We start from the raw sequence: 23403 nt of genomic DNA, 5'->3' as shown, positions 1-23403 counted from the left end.
AATAAGCAAAATTGAATTATAATTTCATAACAAGAATTTTAGGCTGTATGTTTTATCACCAGTCTAGAGATATTGCAGATAATACGATAATGTGTCCAGCATTTATCATGTCGCTTGTAGCACCTGGTAACATCAAATTTTGGGAAACAATTTGTTTATAAATAAAACAATGAACAGTTATGTAGGAGGTCGTTATCAGTAAATATTCTAATGGCTATTTATTTACTTATTTTATAAATCTATTGTAACACCAAAACTCTTCTTTTAAGTGTGAATTGTTCTATACTGTTTTGAAATCGGTTTAAATTAAAATATATAAATACTACTAATAGTGCAAGTTTTGCATATATATGTTACTGTAGAGTTGCCGAAATCTTACAAAATATGGTCTTCTTACTGTAATTAGGGATACTCGTATTAAAGTATAGATAACACGTTATGGATTATAATAAGGGCGCAGCCCTTCGTGCCTGAAGGGCACGAAGTGTGAAGCACTTCTAAGGTAATAGATACATGAAAATATAAGAAAAAACACAATCTTCAAAATTCAATCCTACGCACTGACATCTTCAGTTTGCGGCCGCCATTTTTCATACATATGGGAGGTTGTGTGTTGATCCGGTACTGCTCTCCCCTGTAAATATATATTTAACTAATGCAAATGTATAACAGGAGTAATTAAACATATTTCATTATTGTTTAAATAATAGTAATATCTTTGAAAATTGAAAGCTACAGAATGCAGTCAAAATATCCACCAAGACGAAGATGAGCACAAGGAATCATGACGTCACATAACGTCAACAAATGCCGCGAAAGCATAGGATTCGCATACGCGGCACTCCAGGCCTTGAATGGACGCAGAGAAATCTGAATCTTTGAGTTCATTTCTTTGAGTTTATGCTAGACAATTATAACATCATATACTTCTAAAGTTTAAAGTGCGTCCTTTTATTTCTAAATTATATCTTCTACATGAAATAGAAATAAAATAAACAAGTAGAGCTTAGTTCTTCCTATGCCGTGCATGATTCATATTAAAACATCTGGCTGTGCCCTTTAAGGCCTTGCCTATTGTCATTATATATAGCTTACAAACGTAATTTGAAACGTTCTTCTGATAATGAACTTTTTCGATGTAGATTATGATTTGTATATACCGGAACTATCACTATTGGTTATAAAGCCATAAGTATTAAACATTCTAAAACAATGATATATTGTGCAAATTTCGTACTTCATTATAGTAAATAAATAATTAAAAAAAATATGATCCAAATTCATTGTATTGTTTTATCGATGAAATTCTATTTAATATATGTAAGTCAGCATTTTAAAACGTTTCTTCAGCTACAACAATGGGATGCGATTTATTTCATACAGATAGATTCGATTCTTTTGTTACATTGGGCCTTTCAGCTAATCGGACATATTTTAAACAAACACAATACACTAAAGTATTTTTGTTTGCGCGCGCGCGTCGTAAACCTGTGATGGAACCCAAAATATTTAGCCTCAGTCATTGTTGTCACGTGATCTATATTGTATTGTGTTTTGACAGTTAATTTATTGTCATGGTTCCAGGTGATGTAGTCCTATTTAACATAACCATTGCGAATGCCCGGATTTTCAGACGAGTGTTTACAGTAACTGTTAAGTACATCCAAACCTATTTCGTTGATTTCCAGTACAGTAACGAAACTTATCAATCAAAACATAATTACTATTATCACTGACATATATCATTTACGTTATTAGGTTAATTACATACAGACAGTGAATCATCAATTTATGTGTCGAAACCATTTCATTAACTATCATCCGTCCGGTGACACAACTATTCTGTCCAGGAAATTGGGAATATTTTCATGTTTTCTTTCATTTCGAGTACACATGTACTTACGTGATTGTAAAGAATGCGTAATGTACGTATATTTTTCGGATTTTCTCGCTGTATTTTGTCTTTTTCTATTTTACTAAAATAAATTGAATCTATAATACAATCTGACAAATGGTGTTAATTAAACGCCAACCGTTCTGCTACCATAATTGTATAGTGGTTTGGTGCTATATATGTGACCATATATGATGATAATTTGGTGCAATACGTGTGACCCGCACGATTTCTATTTTTACTGGATCTACGGAGTCACATAATGAGACACTCCTTTTTCCATGCAACAATTTGTCATTACTCTGTCAGAGCAGTTTGTTTCATTAATAAATCAAACGTTCAACTGCACGTGACCTAAACACCAATTACGTAAGGCTGAGTGTGCAGAAATATAGTTATCCGTTTTAGATGTATTAGCTGTTAGATCGACTATGAATATTTAATTGGTGTCGCTTTCACAACGCTGTTTTTTTCACAACAACATTAAATTTCATTAATGTCTTCAAACTGATGGCGCTATTAGGCCATGGGCTAGGAGAGTTCCACATGCCCCCCCGCCAAACCTCCGAACGAATATTTTTCTTAACTCTTATGACCCACTGATCACAAATCAAAATGTTAACATTGCATAAGTTGGGATGAACTTCCGGTTATGATGTCATCAAGATGGCCGCCATCTCGAACTTCGCTAAAAAATGAAAAATAGTCATAATATCGACATTTTTCAACCGAAGTAGACAAATAAGTTATCATAATGACCACAATAGAGCAGCAAATACATATCAGGACCAAATAATCCAATATATGTAGTGATTTTTACGCAGGAAATGAAAAAATCGGAATTTAAGCTCAAAAATGGTGATTTTTCAGCAATTTTTTTATATTTGGCTTGTCACAGCAAAAAAAATGTTTCCCAACGACAGATTATTATTCATAATCAGTTATTTGATCTCTTGTCAATCAGTTTATACAACAACAAAAAGAAAAGAGAACTCTCGTTATACCATCATTTGGTTTACAAATATCATCTGATTCGTATACAGGGCATATAATTGTTATTTTTTTCCAAACCACCGACAATACAGTTTCCTGGTGTCTTAGAATTAATTTCCTGAATATAACATTGGCTATTGACGATTTAGATCTTAACAAATTTGAATTTAAAGTTGGCTGTATATCTAAGTGGGACTTCAAAAAATCCATTTTCATGTTCGAAATTTTGTAGACTAGTAGCGTTTGGGGGTGCATGTTGGACATGGCCTATATCTAGATGCATGTTAAATCGTATCATGAAATATCTAAGAAATGGATATCGTAAAGACATTATACGTTTGTTAAAATATGTAAGAAAGAAATACTTCTGAAATGTTTTATCATTACCGGATTAAAATAAAATTTCTTCCATCTTGTTTTAACACATACATACACAGTAATTATTTCCCAATCACAGAAACTGCACATTGGCATATGACGCCATGCGAGAGGCCGGTCCCATTATGCATTTAAAATCAGCATAAGTAGTCACTCAGATACAAAACTTCAAAATATTAGTACATAGAAATTTGAAAATTGAGATAAAAAGAAAGTCCCTGGAGTATAGAAACGTTACTGCCGTTACTGTTTATTTAATGGATTTGATTTTTTGACAAAGTTCATAGCAGATATGCAATATGATTGTATGGATGGTATCTTCCGTTCTTGATGATAATTCATATCCTATGAAAATTTGAAAACGAAATCTTGGCCTGCGTAGGTGATATGTCCGACAAAGTAGGTGATATGACGTAGTATTCTCTCCCGGGACTTAGAGAGAATGGCATTTCTTATACATAGGACTAAGGTCAAGTCACACTCGCAGTGGATGCTTTCACACACGTTGGTACCATGTTCTGAAATACAGAGTTAATCGTAATTTATAAGGGTAACATAATGCTAACATTTATAAGATACTGTCGTTTGTTTCAATGTATGACAACTAGTTTTTATAATTTGTTGCTTGCACGTCGACTCAAGATTTCCAATTCGTTCATAATAATTACTAAACAGTTTGCTGATATCAAGGAATCCGCTTGCTTATGACATGTATACCTTGCCGAACTTTACTTAAGACGAAAATACTAATTGTTTAAAATATTTTTCAGCAATTTTGAAGACCCTTTTAAAGAGCAGGGGGAAGATTTCCAGAATTATTTGGATTTTTTTATCAGACAAAATCTTTAAAACAAAGAAAATAAGTTATTCAATCAAAATTAATTTCTTTCACTCGTAACATCAACTTTACGTCTACCCAGAGATAAGCAAAATATTTTGCATGAAGATACTTGAGTGTCAGCTACACATATTGTATGTTAATAACAATGTCCGATTTTTTCTGGTCTAATGGTAATTTCAGAGGTCAAAGGTCAATGGTCATATTTTCATTGTTTAAGTCCTAATTAATTAAATATTAGAATATAGAGATATATGTAATATTTGCTTTCACGTTAATGATTTTTCGCATGAAACTCACAAAATGTTTTTGTTTTTTTTAGGGGGGGGGGGGGTGGGGGGTTGTGTACGAATCTCAGATGAAATAGATCGTGCACCCCCACAACTTAACGAATCAATGGTTTTCTGAAGCCTTATGACCCACTGTTCACGAAATCGAATGGTAACATTGTATAAACTGGGATGAACTTCCGGTTATGACGTAATCAAAATGGCCGCCATCGTAAATTTCATGAAATTGACCAAAATTAATAAAAAGGACATAGCGACCCTAATTGCTGTCCGATTTGCACAAATGAGGTATCAGAATGAAGGTATTACTCAATTCTATATTATGAAATATGTACTTGTTGAATTTGATGATACAAAATCCAAGATGGCCGACAACACTGGAAAATTGATAGGAAAATTGATAGGAAATTGTATGATTACAACTACAAATGTGAGAGAATTCAGTCGATAATCATCGATTTTCTTCGCATTGAATGGTTTTCATTGATATAAGATATAATCCGATGTAAATGGCTATATATGGAATGAACTTCCGGTTATGACGTTATCAAGATGTGCATGTATGATGTATCAAAATGGAGGTATGCTCTTGCGGATAATGCAGAATATAGAATGATGGATTTCAAGGCAAGAGGAATTCAAGATGGCCGCAAAAATGAAATTTTTGTTTTTATTTTTTAATATCTTTTTGAGTTTTACAGATGGTGACGTTAAATAATGGCGTATCAAAAGTTACAATAACAAGCTGTTGATTGACTCAAATGTATGTTCTAATTATAACCTTCTTTTCTTTTAATTTACCTAGTGTGATAAATAAATGGACCCAACAGTATGTCTGCGCCAAAACACAACCTCAAGAAAAGGACAATTGTGTTGTACATTACGTTATTCAGTGATCTCGGTGAACCTCAGAATAGGCTTGCGAGGCTACATGAAATTCGTAGGAAGAGACTCGGTCAACCTCTTGGATCAGTTCATCGGATGGACGCAGCATGTGCTCTCATTCCTGAGGTTCTGGAGTCTAATCATGGCTACCACCAGGCATGCTACAAAAAGTTCACGATGAACCTTAACAGATTGTCTGATGTAGAGGACACCCCAGCGCCAAGTAGTTCGTTACGATCGAGCCAACAGTCATCAGCTGATAGCATATTATTTACACTGGATTGTATATTTTGCAATTCCGCAAATCTGAAGAAAGTGAAAGCAAAAAGGTGGATGGTGGACAACAGAGGGTTTATCAATCTCATAAAGATGGGTGGATATCTATTCTTGAAAGAGCCGAAAAGAAAAAAGGGTGATCAGTCACTAACTCGCATACCAGGCCGGGATTTAATTGCATGTGAGGTGAAGTTTCACAAATCGTGCAGGATTGCCTACATGCAGGATCCAATGAAATGGAAGAGTCAGAATGAAATGGGAAAGAAACGCTAGGAAAAAATGGAAAGGTGTCACGGTGAAGCATTCAGAAGTATTTGTAAAGTCATCGACGATCAGGTCATCAAGGGTGAGAGACTATTAAAACTGATAAATCGAAATTGGAAGAGGTTGGTCATCCTAATTCGAATTATCGAGGAGAGAACCTGAAGACAAAGTTGGAGAAACATTATGCCGGTATCATATCCTTCTGTTTCCTTGGACCATTTCGATCATATGTTTTGTATAGATACTGATATTTACAACGCCATCAGGAAAGCTTAGGAGCTTGGATCACGAGACATGATATGTAACATCTGAATCAGGTAATCATCACATCGATATGAAGTGGACGTAACACCTTAACAATATACTCGTGTCTGTATAATTTAATATATGCCACATTGGATAGATAAATGTTATGTAAAGAAATAAATGACTAGAAGCATTGTATAATTTGTTTAGGAAAATTTGGACCGCTTTCGAGACATCGGAAACAAGAATGCTTATCATTGTTCCAAGAAAGAATACAATGTGATATTTAAACTTGTTCAACTGTTACATGTGTAGTTGTTTTTTCTACCACAGGTCACACAACTGCAGCTGGTAAACCTCTACTAATCCCAATAAATTCACTGTCGGGAATCAAGTGATCACAAAAGTGAACTTTCCACGAATGAAATATGGCGGAATCAATTTTGAAATATGACAATCAAGATTTATGAACATGTCAGAATCATATCTAAACAGAGATTGGTTGGAAATTTATTTACAGACGGTAGAGGGATCTCTGGAATTTATAGATTTTTTTTCGCTAACTACATTTCAGTAAATCAGTTTGAATATACTAATTGTGCATAAATATGAACTTTAAACATGTATTTCATGGTCTGACCAGACCGTTTTTTACGATAATTTTACTTCAAAAATTGTGTAAAGTGTGCTATATTAACTCATCGTTTTCAATATTATTTTTAATATTATTTCAGACTAAAACATTTACATTTTAGAATTCTGTTAGTTTCATTAGAAGTAGAAAATACCCCTTTTAGATCAGCTAACGAACTCATTATCTTATGGAAAATAAACTTTTTAGATATATTTGAAATGTTACGTTCGAAGGAGAAATCTTAACAGGCAATCGGGGAGTAACTCTAGCGAATAAAAAGTTTAAATAAGGATTAAACAATCGGTTCATGGTCGCTAGCCATTAGGATTTGGTGCATGGATACACACTTTTTACCAAAACTCCATTTCCATTTAGAATTTAGATGTGATTGTATAAAATTTCCTACAGGACGTACACGAATGCATTAGCAGGAATCATTAGTAATACTTGTAACATATCGATAAAGACAAGATTTAAGTTATTTCTCGAAAACTGGTCGATTCAATTTTTTATCATATTTTCTCTAATTCTACAGCAAATTCAGGCAAAGGGACGCTACATTAGGGCGGAGTCCTTCGTGCAAACACTTCTAAGATAACACATACGTGAAAATATAAGAAAAATCACTCTACATTCTAGGCCTACACACTGAAAAGTAATGTTTTCGGGGGCCATATTGGATTCATGTGGTAATTGTGGTTAAAATTCACCGTGGATATGATACTCTGCAGTGAGCACATTATATTGCCAAAAGTTTCAAACGCTCATGTGACTCCGATGAACGAAAATCTTTATCCTGCCAAAGCTTGATGTTATCGCTCTAATTTCCAAACGTTCAAGTGATTTGGAAGAGACACAGTAATTTGAGTTTTTTTATTTGTTAGATTGTTGCAAATACATATACCATTTCTTTCCTTCTCAAATGGTGGTGAGGGACGAAAGGTAGAATGTGAAATATGAAAAAAAAAACCACAAAAAAAAAGGTTGGTTCTGTTTTTACAATAAAATTAACATTTTTGCATTCCACATATTCTGTTAATTTATATAATTTAGTAAGACGTATGGCACGACATTTAAGACCATGCTGTCAGTCATATTATCGTTATCGTCAAAAGGGTGTCTCAGCATTGTTAAACACATCAACAAAAAGTGGAAATGTTCGTAAATCTTGACTTCTATGTTTTGAAGTTGATTCAGGTAAAGATCACTTTTGTGGTCACGTAGTTCCCTACATTTTAAATATCTTATTTTGATATCAGCTAATGACAACATATAATAACTATAAATCAAATGGCGATCAAAATGATGTATAGTTGAACCAAATGATTATATATGGTTTCATTTATAGATCATAAATACCATGGAAGTCAGGTGGCAAATGTGGTTTAAATTTAATTTTCTCATATTCAATTAAAATTTGACCGTCGTATGCAACCGACTGTACAACATATTATTTTAGAATAAAACCAGAAACATTCTACAAATGTCTCACTGTTTTGTTTTCTGTTTCTACCTAAATATTATTTGCTTGTCACTCCATCAGTCAATACCTGGCATGTTCTCACGTGCCTGATCACGCTTCATCATCTTGTCACGTTGTCGTTCTAATTTTTACCCTTGTAGTAATACCTGGAAATTTTAGTCAGATTGAGTGACTTTTCTTTGAAAAATATAAGACGTTTCATGTAAATTACATCGCCGGAAACCCACGGGACTTTTGATATCGTCACAAAAAATAGAACAGTGACCCGTGGGTTTCCGATGATGTGTATTTAAATTGTTAATGTTGACAGTGCATAAAGACAGAAATTGACACAAAGCATCATCAAACATCTTTAAAAAGGATAACATATAGTATATCTGGTATATAAAACGTTTTAGCTTCTTTTATTTTTCAGTTTGCCTTTAATACTTTTAATTTTATTTTTTCAATATTTTCATATTTTGATATCTTTTTCACCTTTTGTATAATGAACGTTATGGTGCGTGTATATATTCGAATATTGATATCCATAATCGATATTTTATTTAAAGTAAGAAATAAGTATAATACCTTAACATTAAACAAAATTATTGTTCAAATGTATAATTTGTTATGTAAACACAAAATACCGTATAGCTGGTCATTTTCGCGGTATTTTTGCGACTTCGTGTGGCATTGATATACTTGTGAATATTTGATAGATGAAGTAATTAAATTATAGTTTCCCTTAATGCCAAATATCGAAAATTTAAAAACAATGAAATATATTTCATTGGTTTTTTTTTTAATTTTGATCCACGTATAAAACAAGGTGTACAGTAATCGCCATGCATTCTGCATTGATACACATTCTATCCTATCACGTAGGCGATTCATGAGTCTGCAACAGATGATTTAGATTAAATAGTAGTTTTCAGCAGTTTGTTTAATACAATGTATTTCGGCCCAATGATTTTGATATATAAGTTGGATTTTTGTTACTGACTGAAAACTTTTTCCTTCTTTTTTTTTTCAAATGTAAGCTTACTAATGAGGTAAACAAATGACCATGCTTAATTAGACATTCAAACGTCACGCATTATTACCCAACTCTTTACAATTAATCAACATCCTGCTGACTCTGTTTTATCCTAATTAGGTGTCACTCGAAATGACGTAAGGAACATCTTGTATTATGTGATCTGTCTTTTGACCTTTTCGTGAACTTTTATTTGATTAAACACGTGAGCATAGATCCGAGGTGAATAAGTCGATTTATAGTACATGCATTGTAGGTTTCAATTGTATCATTGACTTAAACATACGTTTTTTTGTTTTTGTTTTTTTTAGACATAGCAAATGCATGTCATTATATGTACACAAATATACGTATAATAAGAAAAAACAAAAAAACAAAAACAATTAAATTCTGTATTAACATGTCGCCTGTCATGAGAAATGATTTGGGTAAAAATTACATCAGCGATATTGTTACCAGGGGTAGGGGAAGATGAAATTGAAAATGTTGCCGCTGGATTTTGTGAGATTCCAGTTAATTTTGTAATTAAGTTAAACTTCTAATAAATAAACTGGAAAACTGTCGTCGGTCGGGAGGAATTTCCATTGACTATTAGCAAGTTGTAATAACTTTTGCCTTATCCCTTTGTCTTTTGTTTTGACAATGAAATATGTTTAAACTAAAACCGATTATGCTAAGCTACCCTCCGGTTTACGCTGGGTTTGGTAATGTCGTAACATTTCACAGCTTGTCAGCACCCTAGCCATTATTGTAGTCATATTGGTTCTTTGGGGAATATCAGTTTGACGATGTATAATGACCAGAAAACTCAATTGGAATGACAAATGTGAAATGTTACCACACACAATCTCTATTCATTAGTTTGAAAGTTTAAATACCGCTAACTATATTATGTAATATCAATTTTTAAATGATATAATGAATTGTTTTTATCTGTTGTTTTTTATAATGGGCATGCTAACCTTAATAGGTTTTTTCGCATTTAAATAGAACAAGTATCACACTAGAATCTTAGGACTTAAAAATATAATAATAATGATATTATAGATCACGATGAGGCTACTATTCAAACAAATTATTTTATGTATAAATACGAAAATCAAATCAAAGGAGAAAGGTTGGTGAGTCATAATTACGAAAAACTGCAACGTTCCATCGATTTTAAAGATATTTCATTATATGAATATTTAACCATATTACTATTATATTTGGATTTCTGAAGTAAATTATGCTTATGTTGGTGATGGATAAGTATTTGAAATCAGACTTAATTATATTTATAACAACAATACGCATGAAAAATCAAAATATTTTATTATTTCCTCAAAAGAAGGTGAAAACACATAATTTTAAATACAATACAGTGAAGTGTTAGAAACTCTATTGTGATTGTAGTCATTAAACGTCATTTCCGGTAATATCTATACTTCCGGTTACAAATACTTGAAACAGATATAGTCACTGTTATGTAATACCTTGCCCTACCTTGAGTGAAAAGTAGAATGGCAACACACATGAATAAACAAAATAAATAGTAACATACTAGTTAATATCACAAGGACGAGCTAGGTTCCTTTAGGCCATTTCTACTACACATATATATGAACACATTTATTTTGCTCATTAATTATAAAGTACATTTTAGCATTTTATGCCTTGTCCAAAACTATTGAAAATGAATATCAAACCTGTTACTGATTGTAACATCTGAAATCTAGACACCGGAAAATGGAAAAAGAAATCAGTAATACATAAAACTGGTCAAAGAATAAGGTAAATCTGGAAAGAAGTCATAAAAAAGGCATTTCCAGAGTCTTCTCATAGACGGTAGTGAGCGGAGGAAATTGGCAAAATGGAGAAACCAGAAAATGGTCATAGCAAGTTGTAACGTCAGTACATCCAAGTGATAATCAAGGAATGGCACATCACATCGAACGCATCAAATGACCCAGACAATGGACGAAATCCAAGTCACACTCACAGAACATGCTGTCATACATGTTGGCACCGCGATCTGAAAATAGGATCATGAGATTAATGTTAATGTATAATAAAAATTGTATAGTCGAATCTCCTGTTTTCTACTTATAAACGTGATTCAAATTGCAATGATTAACAATAAATTTACATCTATTCAAATTAATCCCGACAATGCAATCCACAATAATTGTAGAAAATCTCTTCAAAATTCAAAACCTATTGAGGGACTTTTTTTCTATAAAATCAGGCCTTAATTTTAGCCAAAGAAAAACTTGTTACAGAAAAGACTAAATTGTATGAAAATAAATCTTTCATAATCAGTAATGCTGGATAACGTTTCCTATATTAATGATTCTTCACAGTCACAAAACAAGATAAGCCTTTTTGTCAAGTCAATGAACGTAAATATATATTATTCAGAAGTAATTTACTGCACAATACATCATTATGACATGAAATATTCCTCTATTATCAATCGCTTACAATAGAGCATGTCTACCGGATGAGTTATAAAACAGTGAGGTGTTATTGTTGTTCTAAAAAGTTAACTTTTTAATATCTCTGGTGGTTTTAATTGTCATTATAATGTGGGAAATCTCTAAAAATGGAAAACAAAATATGATCTCACGTCAGCGGATTCGTGATATTGACTTTTACACCACTTTGATTAGAATTATTTTATATAACTGACTTCCTGCATGCTACATTTGAATCATATATATCTACATCCACCATTGCCCTGACAAGGTAAAAAAAGGACTCGATGTGCATGTCTTTGTAAAGTCGAATCCGGTGTAACCAGTGCTCACCACATGCTATAAACACTAGTAAAATAATGGCATGGCTATTCGGTGACAGAAAAATGTACCTAACCACATGGACTTACTAACCTGTACAATGTTTTACACGTTTTGCCAAAATTTACAAAAAACACACCAATCTTCAAGTCAACAGTTATACTCAATGATAGACCTGATGCATTACGTACTTTTTATCAACTTGCTTATGTTCAAGTTTACTTAGTGAGAAGCTGTATGTAGTCATACAAAATATCCATTGTTTTAAACAGAGTCTTAAATCTAAAATATATTTACATTAACTTCTAATATAAAACCTAACAATAGTATGCACGAGAGGCTCATTGATATGCGTAGAGTTGAGAAATGACTTTTTGGCGAACATGGAAGACGCTTTAAACTTTTTTTTCTGATACATTTACGAAGTAATTTATCATTCCTAAGGTTTTAAATGATCACTACTGGCAATTATATTGCTAATTTAAACACTTGAGTGGTATATAAATCCCGGAAATGATACATCATTGAATTTGAAATAATGAAAAATGTCATTAAAGTCTTTCGATAAAATGGAAATAGTGTTTGATTTATAATGTTCGCGTTTTCACACATGATAAATGTTTACATAGTGATATGTATTATGATAGGTTACAAACCTGTGTATGTGATATGTATTATAATAGGTTACAAACCTGTATATGTGATATGTATTATAATAGGTTACAAACCTGTATATGTGATATGTATTATAATAGGTTACAAACCTGTGTATGTGATATGTATTATAATAGGTTACAAACCTGTGTATGTGATATGTATTATAATAGGTTACAAACCTGTGTATGTGATATGTATTATAATAGGTTATAACAAACCTGTGTATGTGATATGTATTATAATAGGTTACAAACCTGTATATGTGATATGTATTATAATAGGTTACAAACCTGTATATGTGATATGTATTATAATAGGTTACAAACCTGTGTATGTGATATGTATTATAATAGGTTACAAACCTGTGTATGTGATATGTATTATAATAGGTTACAAAGCTGTATATGTGATATGTATTATAATAGGTTACAAACCTGTGTATGTGATATGTATTATAATAGGTTACAAACCTGTGTATGTGATATGTATTATAATAGGTTACAAACCTGTGTATGTGATATGTATTATAATAGGTTACAAACCTGTGTATGTGATATGTATTATAATAGGTTACAAACCTGTGTATGTGATATGTATTATAATAGGTTACAAACCTGTGTATGTGATATGTATTATAATAGGTTACAAACCTGTGTATGTGATATGTATTATAATAGGTTACAAACCTGTGTATGTGATATGTATTATAATAGGTTACAAACCTGTGTATGTGATATGTATTATAATAGGTTACAAACCTGTGTATGTGATATGTATTATAATAGGTTACAAACCTGTGTATGTGATATGTATTATAATAGGTTACAAACCTGTGTATGTGATATGTATTATAATAGGTTACAAACCTGTGTATGTGATATGTATTATAATAGGTTACAAACCTGTGTATGTGATATGTATTATAATAGGTTACAAACCTGTGTATGTGATATGTATTATAATAGGTTACAAACCTGTGTATGTGATTATATTTCCAACTGGTTATGTTAGAAATCTCACATAATTAGCTTACTTTGTATGTTTTGTTTATTGAAATTGTTATTTGTACATCACTAAAATTCATTTACGTACATTACATTTTACTGACAAATTACAATATTAATATATATATATATCATTACATTGCCTACAGAGGAATCGATGTGGTACGAAATTAAAACCTTACGAATTTAACGGGCTACACAATATCTCTTGAAAAACTCATTAAAGAGTTGGATAATGTAGCTATGTTGTTAATGCTGAATAATTATTACAACATCATTTGCATATTTTTGTAGTTCATTTATTTCTATAAACATCAATGTGTACATTATGTACCAGAACCTTTAAATGACAGTGTGTTTAACCGATATTGCTCGCGTGAATATTTTCGATATTCGCGATACATTGACAGATAAACACACTGACAAACAGACACACTGACATCCATACACACTGACACACAGACGGATAGACACACTGACACACAGGCACATGGACACCCTGACAGATAAATACACTGACAGATAGACACACTGACACAAAGACGCACTGACAGATAGACACACTGGCACAAAGACACACTGACACACTGACATCTATACACACAGACACACGGACACATTGACAGATAGACACAATGACAGATGGACACAATGACAGATAGACATAATGACAGATAGACACCCTGACAGATAAATACACTGACAGATAGACACACTGACACAAAGACGCACTGACAGATAGACACACTGACAGATAGACACACAGACACATAGACACACTGACAGATAGACACATAGACACATAGACACACTGACATCCATAGACACAGAATGATAGACACAATGAGAGATAAACACACAGACAGATAGACATACTGACAGATAGACAAACTGACATCCATAGACACAGAATGATAGACACACAGACACACTGACAGATAGACACACTGATATACAGACATAATGTCATCCATACACACAGACAGATACACACTTTGACGCACGGAAACATTGACAGATAGACACACAGACAGATAGACACACTGACACACAGACAAATAGACACACAGACACACAGACACACTGACAAACAGACGGACAGACAGACAGACACTGACACACCAACAGACAGACACTCTGATAGATAGACACACTGAGCACGGAAACACTGATACACTGGAAGGTGGACGCACTGACAGACAAACACATTGACATCCGGACACACACAAATTTAGAACATAACTTTTAAACATGAGTTCTACAATTATTATTCTTATTTGAGCTTTTGAATTTAGCTTGGGATTGATTGATATTTAATATAGTTTGATATTGTACATCATTTTTCGGATGATTGTTCACTTTTTACACAATTATTTGAGTTTTTAGATTAAAGTAAAAGTTATAAATGTCAAACACGAACAAAAATAATAATGTTACAGGGATGTGTCGTTTTGAACTTTTTTGTCGGTTGTTTTATGAAAAAAAAATCAAAAGTGTTCATCAGTTTTGGAAATATATGAGAAAACATAACACATAAAAGGGTTTTATGAGATGACTGAAATTCTTTCTTTTTTTAAAAAAAAATTAAGATTTTATATCTGTCTAAATTATAGCTTCATTTATCATTTTCAAATAACAAAGCTGTTTCAGTGTCAGTAGTCTATCAATTTCATAGATATGGTGGTGTTTTTTTTTTAATTTCTATTTTTAGAAATCATTTATGTTATTTTAAAATCAACACATGCTTGAGGTTGGGGACTGTTTAACCATTAACATAATATGTAAACATTTCAGTAGAAAAGAAAACTAGAAAATGATTGTATAACTCGTCATCAACGAACCAGTGAATACACAGTCTCATAAATACACGTATGTCTAGTCTCCGTTTTAAGCGTTCTAGTTCAAATTGACAGTTTAGCCTTTCGATCTGTTTCTACACACCAGGAGGTAAGATGACGGTGGAGTTAATATGTCAACGTTCGTCATGCCTTAACTATTCTAACAAAGAAATACAAAGCTTTCACTTGTGAGTCGAGTATAGTATAATGTACGATAAGATAATTGATTTCCGTAGGCTATAGGTAAAATATCCCCCCCTGACAAAAGTCGCGTGGGACATAAGCCCCTAGGACAAAAGACCCTGCGGACAAAAGCCCCTTAGGATAAAAGCCCCTCTAGACAAAAGCCCGTTCTTTAAAATAAAATAATGTTGTTTTTTTTCTTAGTTTTTTAATTAAAAAGAATATTTATCTTCTATATGGTACATTTTGGTGTTATTATAGAGTGTCAAACATCACAAAAATACATAATTATGATGTGATCATTTCAATTCATTTTTATTTTAGTTATTGATATTAAAGAAAGATAACAAAACATGTACACATATGTATACATAGACATTTGAATTAAGGATTAACCTGAATAGATTTTTTATGTTATGGAGATATAACACAAAAATCTGAGTGTACTCTAAATAAACCGCGAAGCGGTTTATGATGAGAGCACACTCAGATTTTTGTGTTATATCTCCATAACATCAAAATATATTCAAATTGATCCTTATAATTCAATTTTCTAATGATAATCTCTTCAATATTCAAAATTTATTTTTGGACTCTTTTGTCTATAAAATCATTACGCCGTCATCTCAGCCAATCAGAAGCAACATCACAAACGGCGAAGCCATTTTGTTCTTTATGGGCTGATAAAGTAAATTTCTAAGCCAATGAAAATGCTCGTAACAAGCAAAATTGAATTCTTAATATACATACAAGAAGCCATTAATGTTTTCTTTATAATAACACAACAGGCTAACAGCTTGATGTGTGTAAGTGTCATGATAAGTGTAACATCAAAATATTTTTTACATTTTTTTCTATAAATCATTAAATCAATTTATCAAAATTTTGATCAAAATCCCAATAATCCAGTAAATTTCTATAATGTGTCTTATTTTGAACTATGTTTGAAATTAAAATTATTTAGAAATGAAAATAATTTCTATTACTACTTTTTTAATTCAATCTTTTTTTGAAAAAAATATGAGGGAACTTTTGTCCTCTTTTCTATTAGTATGGAGGGGCTTTCGTCCAAAGGGTTTTTGTCCTAGGGGCTTATGTCCTTAGGGACTTTTGTCCGGGGGGCTTTAGTCCGTACCCCTCACTGCCTATTTCAGATTAGTTTTAGTTTAATTTCGCCTTTTCCCTTATTAAATTACGGTAAGGTTGATTTCAGATTTAATAAGCAAGAAAGAACTTTTTTGACAAATAAAATACATAAGTACTATATTTAATTATGCAGATAGTAATGTACGTATACGATGTTGTGAACCTCCTAATTTTCTCGATGTACAATGTCATCGTTATGTTCAATGTACTGACAATTGTGTATTCATGCACTAGTAAATGTGATTATACAATTATTCATGTACAATTTGTGTCCGATCTCTCTTGCGAAAGTACGCGAAAATTTGAATCTCGCGAAAACAAAGTGGTGTACATTAAGTGTACTTACGGCAGTATGGCTGACCGTCTTCAGGCGTTAGATGTACAATTAGCGTACTTACGACAGTATGACCGCACGCCTCCAGGCGTTATATGTACAGTAAGTGTACTAACGACAGTATGACCGTCCCTCTTCAGGCGTTATTTGTACAGTAAGTGTACTAACGACAGTATGACCGCCCCTCTTCAGGCGTTATATGTACAGTTAGTGTACTTACGACAGTATGACCGCACGCCTTCAGGCGTTATATTTACAGTTAGCGTACTAACGACAGTATGACCGCACGCCTTCAGGCCTTATATGTTCAGTTAGCGTACTTACGACATGATGGCCGCCCGTCTTCAGGCGTTATATTTACAGTAAGTGTACTAACGACAATATGGCCGCCCGTCTTCAGGCGTTATATTTACAGTAAGTGTACTTACGACAGTATGGCCGCCCGTCTTCAGGCGTTACATCCCATTGGTAGTTGATGAAGTAGAGTTGAAGTCTTGGGACATTGCACATCGTTTTGTAGTAATGCCAACATCGGTCATGATTGTCACAGCATCTGGAAATATTAATCACAACAATGGCGGAAAAACTAATAACATGCAATAGTACATTAATTAATTGTTTTAAAATCCAAAGTGAAGCAAAAAGTTTTCTATCTGCAATTACTAACACTAATATTTCACAATAGATATTTTGTTGTAAAAGCCAAAATGACCCCCCCCCCCCAAAAAAAAAAAAAAAAAAAAAAAAAAAAATCGCGAACTTATGAAAGCTTATGTGTTACAATTCATGTACAAAATATCTTATAGTTCAGTACCAATGTAATGAAATGATTTTGTTCTTGGCTATATAGTGTTGGAGGTTCTATAAATTACTATTATCTGAAAAATGTCATAGAACAGTTTACATGAACATTACTTCAGACTTCATGAAACAATGTTATGTTTTGAAATGTAAAGACAGTAGTAAGAAATGTAGAGGTGACGAAAACGATAGAAACAACCACAATTACATTGAAAACCATTCGTTAAACTTACTGGTCTATGGGGTCTACTGGGGGCTTGTTTCCCCTAAAGGGTCCACAGTTGTTTCCATAGAACAATAAGCGATAACATGGAAATTCATCACCGATCTCCAATTTGGCCATTCTGCATAAGTCATGAGCGGCTCGACGACTGCGGATGTGTCTGGCAATACCTTTATTAAAGGTTGATAAAGAATAACGCATGAACAAACAAACGATACCTGACATAATCTATTCTTTTCGTGTTTCTAGTTCAAACACAGAAATCCATATAAACAGTATAGCGATTAGAGAAAAGCGGAATTACTCGGAGAAAAGCAACCGACCTCTGATCAGTACCCTGCGAATAACCCTCATATGCATGCATTTTCAATTGATATGTAACTTAATTTACAAGACATAAAACAGTTTCTATTTGGGTTGACAACTTATGAAAAAAATCTTTATTCATAATATACTCAATTAATACATGTACTGCATATCACCAAAATTACTGACTTAATGTACATCATTATATTTATATACATTACAAACTCTACTATTTATACACAAGCACTGGAACATTTTCCCAGACGGTAGTTGATGATTTATAAGTAGAGATAAAGAGTAATGTAACGTACTTAATTTGGCACAATCAATTGTTAACTCTAGATTACTACGATAACTATGCATAATCTTAATGACTGCTATATTTACGACATAAAATAATGTCGTGCCGTCACAATAAAAACAATGACGTTGCGTATTGATTTGGAAAAAAATAATCCCTTGGGAACTCAATGGAATCGTACGTATAAACGTGTTTTATTTTATCAAGCAGTCTGAAAAATTAATTATAAGAATGTATGTTTATATTTTTAAATCTATCGAGATATGAAATAAATTTTGCTTGCAAACTTTTGTGATAATCCGCTACGTGGATTCACACAATTTGCAAACAAAATGTATTTCATAACCCGATGAAATTAAATCATAGTGCTATCAATGCTTTATTGAACTTACAATACAGAAACAATTTCTGTTTTGGTTGATAGCCTATGAATAATTTCTAGATCGATATCAAACAGGTGACCGCAGTGATAACTATGCGTAATCATAATAATTGTTATACTACAAATGTAACTACATAAGATAATATGTAAGTAGCGCAGCCTATTTTATCTAGATTGTAATGATTGTTATACTAGTTACATAAAATAATATGTAACTGGCATAGCCTATTTTTATCTTAATTTTAATGATGTTTATACTAACTCCATAAAATAATATGTAAGTAGCGCAGCCTATTTTATCTTAATTGTAATGATGTTTATACTAACTACATAAAATAATATGTAATTAGCGCAGCCTATTTTATCGTAATTGTAATGATTGTTATACTAGCTACATAAAATAATATGTAACTGGCATAGACTATTTTTATCTTAATTTTAATGATGTTTATACTAACTACATAAAATAATATGTAATTAGTGCAACTTATTTTATCGTAAACTTACTGATTTGTATACTTACTGTATAAAATAATATATAAGTAGCGCAGCCTATTTTATCGTAATTGTAATGATTGTTATACTAGTTACATAAAATAATATGTAACTGGCATAGCCTATTTTTATCTTAATTTTAATGATGTTTATACTAACTCCATAAAATAATATGTAATTAGCGCAGCCTATTTTATCGTAATTGTAATGATTTTTATACTAACTACATAAAATAATATGTAATTAGCGCAGCCTATTTTATCGTAAATTCGTTGATTTTTATACTTACTATATAAAATCATATGTAATTAGCTCAGTCTATTTTATCGTAATCGTAATGATGGGTATACTAACAACATAAAATAATATGTAATTAGCCCAGCCTATTTTATCGTTATCGTAATGATGGGTATACTATCTACATAAAATAATATGTAATTAGTCCAGCCTATTTTATCGTAATCGTAATGATGGGTATACTATCTACATAAAATGATATGTAATTAGCGCAGACTATTTTTATCGCAACTGTAAAGATTGTTATAATAAATACACAAAATGATATGTAATTAGCGCAGCCTATTTTTATTTTTATTTTAATTATGGATATACTAACTATATAGATAATATGTAATTAGCTTAGCCTTTTTTATCGTAATCGTAATGATGTTTATACTAACTACATAAAACAATATGTAATTAGCTCAGCCTATTTTATCATAAAGAGTCTGGCGCGAAAATCGATAATATTAGGCCACACCAATTTGTTCCCTAGTTCTTCGGGATTTCCCGCCCCTAAAATGGAAAAGTTAGAAAATAAAATTAATAAAAAAAAATTACCGCCCCTATTTCAGATGCTCGGAAATCCGAAGAACGAATGTCGAATTTTCACTTCCCGTTTCTTGTCTGTGCTTTAGACAAGCTGAATACCTTATCACTTGAGCGCTTAAATCGGTAAGAAAACGAAAGTTTAAGCGCCAAAGGAAACCAGATTAAGAAAAACAAAATGCAAAAATGGCGGGTGTTTATGTCGCAACTGTGAGAACTTTTGACAGAGATGTTGTTGTTCCCTGTACCGTAAGACGTTTAAAGATTTGTTCGATTCTATAAATGCAAATAACGAAAATGTGATCGATGTGGTATACATACAATTACATGCTTCATAGATAATCCAATGCTTTAGTTTACGAATTTATTTTCTTTTTATGTAGTATTAATTGGCATCAACCTTTTATTAGTTTTTGTTTTACTTTTACTTCATATCATGCCAACAACAACAAAACATGGCATAAATCTCCTTCCAACTTTAGAATGTTTTTTTTTGTATTGAATATTTGTTATCAAAGATGAAAGCAAGGTCACAGAAACTAATATAAGAATTAACAGGTTGGACACATGTAAATGTATTGCTATCATAGCGATATATAGCTAAAATAGTTATTTATAGCTATACGAAACTGGCGAAAAACAACATTTCTGGAGATAAAAATTCTTGCGCTCAAAACCGACTCCTGAAACTTGCAGGGAATGTGTATAAGGATAATTTGAACACTATGCAACCACTTTTCGTTCGAAACAGTAGAGCAATAATTACCTTAATTAGCTTAATTATACCTCATCAAAACTGCTTTCTATATGTTTGAATGATTGTTATAAAAAATCATTGCAAGTTTCAGGAGTCGGTTTTGGGCGGAAGCATCTTTATCTTCAAAAATGTTGTTTACCGTCAGTTTTGTATAGCTATAAATAGCTATTATAGCTTTATATCGCTATAATAGCAATACATTTACATGTGCCCAACCTGATTAATGCAATTGAAATTAATATGTCAGATGATATTGAATGCTTCTATAGTTTTGCATGACTAGTCAAGATTATATCTATACTGTGATTTTTAATATCTAATATATTTACATTTGATTTTGTGTGACTCTAAAACGATCCAATTATTACATTTGCATACTTGAAAATTCTTTTTTAAAATGTAAATTCATATTTTCATATACGCATATGTTAACCTTTTGTTCTATTGGATGTGGCAAAATTTTATAGGTTCGACCAAATATTGTAGATCAACAATATTTATGATTCTCCTATAGTGTTTTAGTAGAGTTCCACCTGGAGAAGAAATAAAAACACTGTTGATTTATAGTATAGATATATTTTAATTTGATAATTAATTTTTTTTTCAATGCCAAGGCATGGCAGTCAGGTATTATTGTTGTTAATAAATGTTGAATTTATCATTATATTGATTTTTACCTTGTTCTCTTAAAATCTTTGCACATGAACATTGTTCAGACAACAATTAATCTTTCAGACAAGTCAAAAGTACAGAGGCCATGGATATTATTTATATCTTTTCTTTTGACTCTCAAAACATAAAATGCTACAACCTGCATGTAAATAAAACACAAATATAATTGATTTAGCCTTGTGTTAATGTTTGTGTATATCATATTCTCATTTTTGATACCACTCGCCCCATTTTTTTGGAAAATTAAAATTAAAAAAAAAAAAAAAAAAAAAAACACCCACTCGCCCCCACTTTTTCCCCCCGAAATCCCGAAGAACTATTTTTCAAATTGGTGTGGCCTTAACATCAGTTAACAGTACCTTTCCCGGCGGTGACCAGTCCAAACAAGACAAAAGCAAGCAGGATTTCAAGTGACGCCCTCATTTTCTGTAACAGAAGAAGGAAAGACAATACTTCATTAACGATATTTCATACGAAACCCTCTTGAACAGATACCTATGTAACATTTAACAAATTATCACAACCATAATCATTCTGGATATTCTAATTACCCCTGGACCATGTCGCAGCAAATCTGAAGGTTTTTTTGTGCAGCAACAGATCTGTCAGGTAGTATTAACCTTTGATATCTAAATAATCCAATAACGGTACACTGTATGGCTTTGAAATTGGGTGTAGGTCTCTGTAATCTCCGAAAAAAGTCTATGTAGGCCGGCCTGTGATTGTTTAGAGATTGTTTCCCCTGAAATGTCTTCAGTTTCACTTTGACATAGTCCAGAGGTGGATATAAAGACAATGATAGCAAGTAACGACTGGATCATTATGAATGTGAGTCATAACAGAAAATGATTGTGACATTTAAATATCAATTATTATCTTGTATATGAAGTTAGCATAGAAGTCATTGCCGATAGATGACAGTGGTTATTGAAGCCCCAAAAACAACTGATATTTTGTTGTTTTGAATAACGCCTTATATAATTATCATGTTTCATAAAAGAAGGCAAAATGACATGAATGCAAATGGTGGTCGCAACAAGAAATCCATAATTTGTGATTTGCACCGTATGGGTAATATTTCGTTAAAATGTACTCACATGAATATATGTGATAAGGTTATATATTTCCATTGTGTACCAAGAATTAATAAGAATATATCAAAAATGCATCTTAATACAATTGCCATTTTAGTCTATTTTTTTCTATCTATTTTTCTTAGAAATTTCGATAAATTGATTTTGAAGTATTATTAATAAGTTTTCGTTGTTTCGTAATTGTTATAAAAGTGATCGAACATATGATGGCTTACCATAAACATTTCTATCCATGAAAACATTTGAAAGCTTCGAACTACGAAATATTTTCATATTCAGTATAACTTAACATAAACTTGTGGAGTATTACTATAGATTTGGTGGAAATATGATTGTGTGTAAATTTGATTAATTTTGTTTTCTTGGCGCCAGACCTTGTCTCCAACTATTTTCTATGGAAAATAAA

At 32.1% G+C, this 23403-nt stretch overlaps 1 protein-coding gene and 1 pseudogene across 1 annotated transcript; one reads left to right on the top strand and one right to left on the bottom strand.

The window, feature by feature from the left end:
* The window catches only part of LOC138308258 (uncharacterized), a 465904-nt pseudogene that overhangs the window by 62980 nt on the left and 379521 nt on the right, over positions 1 to 23403 (top strand).
* On the bottom strand, positions 10663 to 22485 carry LOC138307847 (phospholipase A2 Scol/Pla-like). Its single transcript, XM_069248751.1, has 4 exons — positions 22263 to 22485; positions 18173 to 18332; positions 17567 to 17691; positions 10663 to 11213 (listed from the first exon to the last, which is right to left on the bottom strand). Exons 1-4 carry the CDS (start codon positions 22324 to 22326, stop codon positions 11125 to 11127), a joined length of 438 nt encoding a protein of 145 aa, XP_069104852.1. The 5' UTR covers positions 22327 to 22485; the 3' UTR covers positions 10663 to 11124.

Source organism: Argopecten irradians, chromosome 14 (assembly GCF_041381155.1).
Source record: "Argopecten irradians isolate NY chromosome 14, Ai_NY, whole genome shotgun sequence".
NCBI lineage: Eukaryota > Metazoa > Mollusca > Bivalvia > Pectinida > Pectinidae > Argopecten > Argopecten irradians.
The sequence above is the reverse complement of the archived record's forward strand: the minus strand, read 5'-3'. Positions and strand labels throughout refer to the sequence as shown.